This window comes from Montipora foliosa, chromosome 12 (assembly GCF_036669935.1).
Source record: "Montipora foliosa isolate CH-2021 chromosome 12, ASM3666993v2, whole genome shotgun sequence".
NCBI classification, from domain to species: domain Eukaryota; kingdom Metazoa; phylum Cnidaria; class Anthozoa; order Scleractinia; family Acroporidae; genus Montipora; species Montipora foliosa.
This window is the reverse complement of record NC_090880.1, coordinates 11770547-11779735: the sequence shown is the minus strand read 5'-3', so window position 1 is coordinate 11779735 and position 9189 is coordinate 11770547. Positions and strand designations below refer to the sequence as shown.

At 38.9% G+C, this 9189-nt stretch overlaps 1 protein-coding gene across 1 annotated transcript in view; it reads right to left on the bottom strand.

The window, feature by feature from the left end:
• Nucleotides 1-1210: 1210 nt before the first annotated feature.
• LOC137979886 (DNA polymerase alpha subunit B-like) overlaps nt 1211-9189 on the bottom strand; it is a 34324-nt gene continuing 26345 nt past the window's right edge. The window contains exons 10-18 of the mRNA XM_068827200.1: nt 8200-8266; nt 7705-7823; nt 6965-7003; nt 4416-4489; nt 3759-3867; nt 3198-3304; nt 2560-2619; nt 2105-2231; nt 1211-1529 (exon numbers count right to left, since the gene is read on the bottom strand). Coding sequence (XP_068683301.1) covers nt 1371-1529; nt 2105-2231; nt 2560-2619; nt 3198-3304; nt 3759-3867; nt 4416-4489; nt 6965-7003; nt 7705-7823; nt 8200-8266 — 861 coding nt within the window. The 3' untranslated portion in view covers nt 1211-1370. The remainder of the gene's footprint in view (nt 1530-2104; nt 2232-2559; nt 2620-3197; nt 3305-3758; nt 3868-4415; nt 4490-6964; nt 7004-7704; nt 7824-8199; nt 8267-9189) is intronic.

Genomic DNA, 9189 nt, shown 5'->3' with positions numbered 1-9189 from the left:
AGTTCTGGGCTTTTTCAATTTTCTTTTTCCCATTGATTTTATAGGGGGTCAGTAGGAGGTCAGTATGGGGTCAGTGTTTTGTCGAAACCCGCTAGAAACATCTGTAGACGATGTGGCGAGGAAACCCAAAAGAAGCTGAGAGCTTATTAACCTTGGGTTTCTCACGCAAAGTAGAAGATGGTATTAACTTAACTACGGATGGGCGAGGTCTGTTCCATTCATTACAGAGCATTAGCAATGACGACGGCAACGAGAACGTCGTCGTTAAATGTGAATTCGTATTATTGTAACTGAATTACTTCGCGACTATTCCAAGAATTTGATTAAGGTGTAGCAAACCATGAAGAATGAAACTAACATGAACGGCGCTCAGTTTAGGGGAGAAAATGAAAATTTATCCTCAAGAGCTCACATTTCGTCGTTGCTAAAGCTCCCTATTGTCACATTGGAACGAGCGGTGAATGGTCGTTGTCTTGATTGAAGAAAACAAAAGGTCCGTGCAAACGGACGCAACATTGCCGTGCAACAACTCCCAACATTGCTGGGTGTTACCTGTTGCGTACGTTTGCATGTGGTTGTGCGAAGTGTGAAACTGGTCAAACTTTTGAACCAACAACTCCCACCATTTCTTTTCTTCCGTGATCACTGAAGCGTAGCTCAAGAATGTTACCCCCGTTTGCACAACTCATCCAACATTGTTGGGACCACGCACGCGCATTACAATATGGTTTCCATGGAGATGCACGTGCGTCATAATACGCGACATGCACGTGTGGGATTTTTGCTCGAATTTGCATTGCGTGTCTTCACACTGTTGCATCCGTTTGCACACAACTACCAACTGTCTGCCAAAGATAATTGCTTCAATTGTCCAGATAAGTACGCGGGCCACTTCTCTCTTTCTTTCAAAAATACTGTTTGTTGTGCAAATTTTGTTGTTGCGGGTAATGAGTTTATTCGTTTCTTTTATAAAGACAACTCGCTTCCTACATCATCTGATGTCCTTCACACTCACCGTGAAAATCCGCATGTAAGGAGGCAATAGAATCAACATGCATGATGCGCAGCCTCTTGACCAACCTCGGTCCCAGGGTCTCTCTTGGAGGCATAGAAGAGAAACACTGGGAACGAGGTTGCCTCTTGACAAGGAAATTTTTCAGAAAGGCTTTCAAAATTTCGTCTTATAACAGGAGGCAATGACAATAAACGATTCAGACTTTGGAATGTGATGTTTATCTTTTTGTGATCTTGCATGGAATGGAAATTTACAAGCGAATCAGTTGGGCTTGTCTTTACAAAGTTCTTGGTACCATGTAGGTCATTAATGCTTTTATCCTGTCGTTTTCGATTGTTAAATCGTAAGGACTGATTTATATTCGGATCACCCGAACCAAAGAACTTGGAAGAATATGCGACGACGACTTGTCTAAATGGTTTGGAGATGGATTAATCCACAATTTGGCATAAGTCCCGCCCACAAGGCCTTTGGCAAGTCGGCCTGGGTTCAGGCACAGAGAGCCAACAGTATCCTGCAGAAACAGATAAATCATAACATTAAGACAAGAGGCAAAATTCAAAACACTGAACAACAAGATCTACATAAATAAGAAACATGTTTTGAAAACAAGAATCTTAGGAAACAATGTCAGTTAGCCTTTTTAGAAACAAAACCAGCCTGTAGTAAAAACTTTCCAATCCGTGAGGTGCATATTACTTTTCAGTAAATACCACACAAGTGACTAGTGCTCTCCGCGCGTGCCGATTGGCTGACTCGGAGGTGATTAGATGATAATAGTGGATATCTACCTTCAGTTCGGTGAATAATTGCCAATTATGTTCCACAAAAAAATCCGAACCGGTACGATTTCTTCAGTCACTCATACTGTCCACAATTCACAGAAGACATTAGCACATTTTTTTTATTTCAGTTACGTCTCCTCGGGTAAAGCAGTGCAGCATTAAACGGGTAACAAATAAAAGATTGACCATTTAGTCAACGGCTGTTCAGTGATATCAGCAGGTATCAAAACAACTCAAAGTGGACCACAAAGGGCATAAACATGTTTCCATTTTTCCCCAAGATTTTTTCGAAAACAATACTTACCTTGGCGAAGTATCGAAGATCTGATGGAAGAATCAAGATGTCAGGATTGCAAGGAAGCAATGCATATTTTTCAAATTGTTCGTAGTCCAAGTTGACGTCCTCAGCAGGAGGATGAAGTGGGTAATAGCTGTAAGGCGGAAAAAAATGTACTTTGATGTTACATGGAGATATCAATACCTCTATGTAAACACAAGTCTGTAACAGTTACTGCATTCTTCAGTGCTGCATTCTTCTATACAGCTATTTTTCCCTAGAGCTATAAGGATCTGGAATTTACTATCAGCTGACGCTGACGCTGTGCTATCAGCTGACGCTGTAGTGTAGACTGAATTTCTTTTCTTTTCAGTTTAATCTTATTTATTACTTGACTGATTGCAGCAGATGTTGTAGTTTTTATGTCCTCTTTGTATTAAGAATTAAGAACTAACAGACTTAAGACTGAAGACTGAAGTTACCTGTGCTGATAAAGAATGTGTTTAACAAGACGACCAAGTCTGTCTGATGAACCAGGTGGACTACAATAAAAAATATATGAAATAAAATTTTAAAAGTTCCACAACCAAGAAAGGGTTCTGACGAGCACCCAAACCAAAAGAAAACCCTGGTTTTGTCAATTGATTCAGTGCTCCACAGTTCTTTAACCAAACTAGTCCCTGAGCTGTTCATTTGAAGCACTCTACGTCACGTCATCCTAGCGCCAAATATGTCAATAATTACAGCTGAAATACGAAATTTGTCTAGGATGAACATAGGTCCGGGACACCCTAGCAAAGGCATCTTCCAGGCAGACAGACCAGACAGATCAGACTTCCAGGATGCACTAAAGCAAATTGCAAGTCTAGACCCACGTGTCTTATCCCAGTCTGTATTGTGGGCAAACTCAACAAACACACTACAATAATATTAGTGTTTTCCTAAGTTCATTCCTACGGGAGTTATGGGCTTCACATGGTTGGCCACTTGTTACACCAGACAAATGAAAAGAGAGCGGTACTTCTTCTGAACAGCTAGGTTACCTTTTAAAAAAAACAAATGCAATCAAGAGAAGGGCAGAGAAAGTATGGCTGATATTTGAAAGGAAATGCACTCTTACCAGACTGTCTCTTCACTACCCAAATGTAATAATATATCCGTGGAGGTAAGCCCTATGGTCACACCATTTACAACAATGGTGCAAGGATCTGACACAAAATGGATTCTCTACAAAAGACCAAAACAGTCGTAACATAAATCCATGTGAATATGACTTCTCTCTTGCTCAAATAAAAGGAAAGGCAATTGGGGAAAAATAAGTATTTCCTTTATCAAGATAGAAAGGTATGTTATGGCAGCAAAGAGATCATTTAAATTCTTGTTTATTTTCCCTACTGTTATACAGATTACAAAAGTGTAAAAAGCACTTTACGTTGAAGACGCTTTCAAATACTGGGTTTCCTCAACTTATTTCAAGTATACATTACAAGTATAATACAAAGTCAAGACAGAATAAATAAAATCTTTCACCCTTGAATCCAAGGACGCAGCCTGACATTCACAATGCAGTTCTGATCAGCTTGTTGCACTTGTTTCATGCATTTCAGCAATGTAAAATGTAACAAAAATAATACGTGAAAACCAACAGCACCATGTGTCACTGTCATTCGCAGTAACTTACCTCTGGTAGTTCTCCCAGATTTACTTTCGTACTAAATGGTGGCTGTGGATAAACAAAATCATGATGCACATCCCGATGTGATGGCACAAACACCACAGTACTGGATAGCCTGAAGACATACATGTAAACAAACATCAGACCTATAGTAAGTGAGTGAGTGAGTGAGTGTATAGTATCCACACTAACTTAGTCTCCTAACTCCACGATATGTGTAAGTAATAGCACATGGAGTTTTGATTTAATCCATAAATTTTTAAATAATTGTGCTTAGAATTTGGGAAAGTTGTACACAAAAGTTTTTTTTTTGTTTCAGAACAGCAAGTTAAGATCGGCTGCTTCTTTTTGCTCCAAGGTGTTTCAGAGGTTTTAATAGCCAGAGATCAACTTCAAGCAAAGCCAGGCAGGAATGATATGACTTATTAAGCCAGCAACAATGATTCTTTTTGCAAAATCCTTGCACATTCCTCAAGTTTACAACCAGTCTGTTCATGTCCTACACAAGCCTTTTTATTCAACACATTACCTCAAAAATGCTGCAAGGCTATCGTCATATTCATGCATATTTCAAGAGCTTGGGAAGTGGTTAATTACAGCAGGGCTAAGGCTTTGGACACATCAAACTGTAACTATTCTAGAGAAAAACCAAATTCTTCATACTTCTCTGTAGCTTTTACAATCTCCTGAACTTGTTTTTCAAACAAATCTTCAAATGGTTCTTTCAGATCACCATTCTGAAAGAATGCATGGATGTTAGTTGACTCTGATGGTCATTTAAGGACGTTCGCGCCAATTGTTTGTGCGCAACTTTTATTGCGCAGGTAACGCGACTGTAATATGTAACGCATTACTTAGCACCAGTTAAGATCTTATAGCGACAAAAACGGCCGGGGAAAAATTTCCAAGCCAGCAAAAGAATGGCACATTTATTTCCCCTTCATTGTGAAACCTTAAACAGAAAGGAGCGGGAGGCAGGAGAAAGTCTGGAAAAGCTAGCTAATCGAGTAGTGGCTGAAAGTTTTGAAAATTCGAGGAGGTTAGTTTTAGTTGCCGATGTTGCGTAAACTTAATGGGGTTGTTTTTTTAAATGTTTTTATTACGTTACGAGCTTCTTAGTTGAAAATAAATGCATCTTTTTGAAGTTCTTTTCCGTTACTTTCATGAAAATAGAGCAGAATTATATTGTCTTGATCCTCATACACTTGAATATTGCGGACCTACGAGGAAACAGCCAAATAATATATTTAACAAAACCTACACTCTAGAGGGTGAGCATCACGGCAATGGAGAGGCATGATACAAAATACTAACCAAATAAAGATAACGCCTGCTTGAAACTTTGTTGCTATGCTCAATAAATTTTCTTTTTTACAAAAACCTTTCATCGATCGATCCTGTCTTGGGTTCCAGTCCTTCCCCGACAGGTCACGCAAAAACGTGACAAACGAAATTTTCATACATACATACATACTTCGCAACATCACATCAATTTTACTCGTTTAGAACATCGGTGACCCCGATTTTTTATAACATGAATCACTTACTCTTCTTACAATCTACAAAATATGATGAAATGAAAAAAATCACAATGTAAGAAGTTATCTTTTTTTTAAATGTTTCTTTCCGTCTGTCCTGAATTCCGGAAGTGGTTATAACGGGTAGCGCTTGCGAAAACGCTCGTTGAGGGTTAACTCTACTGTTTACGACATCCCTAGCGGCATGCAGTTATCTAAAAAAACTATCTCCTATTTTTCTATGCACATAAAACGTAGCTCTAACATATTATTTGTATGATTTTCGACGGATGAGTAGATGAGGCTACATCTCATTATGATGACCCATCTATCGAAACTAGGGCATTTTTTCTTTGCCGTTTTCCCCGGAACAAACTCGGTCACCCCCCATTTTTTTAAAATTTATGGAATAAGCAGTTTATATCCTAGCTTTAGGCGAAATGAAACAAATTTTAACGTAGGTAGATTTTCGCGCGAACATCCTTAAGTTGCCACAGTGGTTTGGTTGCTTAGATACCGGTAACTCCCTTGCAGTTTTTTTCCAGTAATTTATTTTTCAACGATTATAAAAAAAGGAGTGCTCATTATTACAAACTTAGATGTATATCATGCAACACGAAAACGATAGCTATGTTATACAAAATGTGCCCGTTAAGTGCCCCTGTGATAAAAAAAAAAATCACTTCCTTTTTTTTTCAGATTCTGAAAGTGTGTTTGCTTAGTCACCGTTTACTTTGCGTGTAAGTTTTGGATTTCATAGTCCGCCATTGCTCGCGTTCAAAACTGACCGATTGGACCTCAGAGAGTTGGGTCCAAGGAAAAGTGACATCAAAGGCTTGCTAGCTTAGAATTTTAGAGTGTGAGTGCAGCTTATTATATATGCAAAACGCGAGTTTAAAAGTCTGAAAGCCCCAAACTCTCGTGCTGCATATTAATTCTGGGGCATAGACACGCATTGCATTCTTAAACTAGTTCGCCTTTGACGTCAATCAAGCTCTCTCAAGATCTTAAAGTTAGTAATGGGGGACCATTAAATTGGAAAATTCCAGTTAAAATTAACAGGTGTCTTTTTAAAATGAAGGCTTAAAACTTACTTTTATTTTATGTTTTTATTTCAAATACAAATGAGCAAAATAAAAACGTTCTTTTAAAATGGCCTCCCAACCTGAGGAATGTTCTTACTACGTTCTTAAAATTTTGGTTAATCTCATCCTCACCGTTTTTCTAAAAAAGGATCTTATAAACAAAGAAAGTGTAGTTCTAAGTGTGCGCCTGTAGTTTTTTGGTGGAAGTCTGGGTTTACGTTATCTCCATTGTCATTTACATCACAGTACATGTCAATTTGACAATTTTTTGTAAAAGCCACAGATATTCAAAACAGGGGAAAATGCTCAACTGCAGCAAATTAATTAATTAATGTTAACTTCACACTACTATCAGACATTGACACCAGATAACCGTTGAGTGAGTCGGGTGCTGCTTATGTAATACATTTTTTACTTTTGACTGGGTTTTTTTCTTTGGGCAACCAATCCTTTCATTTTACCAAAAACTAGTCACACAGCAAACTTTTTGGTCATCTTGGACGACCTCTAATTTCGAGCACAGTTAGTTTCAGTAGGCAGCTACACTTTATTCATGCAGCCTTACTCAGAATATCCCACTACATAAAGATGTGAATAAGTCAGAGCTTACCACAATTTGATCATGTTTAGAATCAACAAAGGGTCCCAACTAGGAGGCAAAAGAAGAGAACAAAAATTATGTTGAAAAAAAACTATTTAAAACAGTAAAATTTTCTTAAAAGTAAAAAACCAAACGTTTGTCCGCTAAACCCTTATTTTACTACGAAAATCACTGATCTGTGGAATGGGCCTGAATTACGAAGTCACTGCCCTGCCTACTTTTGCTTGTACATAGTTCAAATTCTTGAGATGTGTTGTGTTCGACGTTACTTTTCAGGCCAGGAAACCTTTCATGCACTCAAAGTAACAACAAGTCCAATAAATTGATTGCACTTGCAACCTCTTCGATGGACAAAAACATTTTTATCCATTTCCCCAGGGACTCATGAGTTTGGAAACATACCTTTCCATTGTTGTGGTTGTTCCAGTACACCTTGACAGTGAAAGCTGGCTACTACTCACACCATGAAAAGGGAATTTCGTCAAAATGTTTAACTGAAGTGGGCGGGGCAGTCACTCAATAATTCGGGCCCATTCCACAGATCAGTGGTTTTCGTGGTACTGTATATCTTTTAGGTAATCCCGGATGGGAAAGGTTTCGCGATATATTACTTGATTTGTCTATTCAAACTAGACTTCAGTTGTTCGATTATTAGGGCTTCAAGGATTCTGCACTTATATAAAAGGCGACAAATTGTTATTAGTGGCAGTTCACTGCAAGAATCATATGTCTGGCTACATCTGACTCACTAAAATAAGGAGATCTGGTTTATCATTTTCAACTGTCTTCATCAGGTCAGCTAGAGGTTCATAAAGCAGGCTGTCTGACGTTGTGAACGGACCAGCAGCCACCATCATCAAGAATGGTTCTAAAGGCAAAAAGCTATTGGTTAGTGAAATGATTTGAAATTTGTACTCAACTGACTACTCATGCACTCAAGGGCTTTTTAGCAACAATGAAAAAAATAACATAGCAATTTATGGAACAAAAACAAAGTTACAACTCCCATCAGTGTGGCAGGTGCCAGACCAAAGCCGTGTTGTTGGAAACCAGGATAATTCATATCTTTTGTTGTTAGTGCAACAACAATCTATATAGGATGTCATGTAATTTACACCAAGTTAGCCTACATGAGTAGAAAATTAGCTCTACTTCTGCCCTAAAAGCCCATTCATTTGATCCTACAACCATTCCATTTGATTTGGGATCTCTGTATGCCTTACATTTGTAAGACAGATTATTACCTGACACTTGGCTTAACGACTTGACAGGATTAGGTTCCAGTGACGACCAGAAAGGAAGCTGCATTCCCTTAGGAAGACAAAGAAAACTTTAGTACTAATCACTATAGGAGGCGGTGTAGCCCAGTGGTAAGGGCACTTGCCTTGAGATATGGAGTTCCCAGGTTCAAGACCCATTCTTACCACTCATTGAATTTGAACCTGGTAGTCCCTGGTTCCACTTGTCAGCTGCACTTGTAAGTAGCCAACTGGTTTGCCTCCGGCCAGTTTGGATCCTGAGCAGTTGTTGTTGTTGTTGTTGTTGTTGTTGTTGTGTTCTGTCATTTCATTGACTATTTCATAATGGCCCAGAAAAGCTCCTATGAGGAGTGGTCAATTAAGCATGCATTGCATTGTATTGTATTGTATTACTATGGTAATGCCTTCTTGTCATCATTCCACAAATACGGCTTCTTGTTTAGTAATCAGACCTGCCACCACTTGGACATAATTATAATAACCCTTTTCTGGCAAATGGTTTGAACCCAGGAGTAATAAAAATTATCACAACTTGATGAGATGAGATTGTGTGGGTTAGAGAGTCCTGAGAAGGACTATTGTTGGTGACATTTGACTGATATTTCAACAATATGAGTCAATCATACTCATTCTCAAGTGATTGTGTAACACTGGGTTATGCGAGTGCTCTGATCTTTGACTTGATTGACGACGGGGCTGCCTCTTATGAGTAAACTGTGTCCCTGGCCACAAGTCCTGATTTACTCGTCAGCAAGTGCCCTAAGTTTAACTGTCGTTTTCACACTAGCCAGGTTGTTATCCCTACAAATATTTGGAGGTGGATTTACAAGTTTCACGAAGCCTGCTGTCTTAGCTCAGCTAAGCTGGGGAGCATTTAGTGGTTTCAGGGTTTCGTCCATCTCCTATTCCATGAGTCGGATGCGTTTATTTACCGATTGGATTCGGTTGTGGAAAAAACTGTGCTGGATTTGGGTC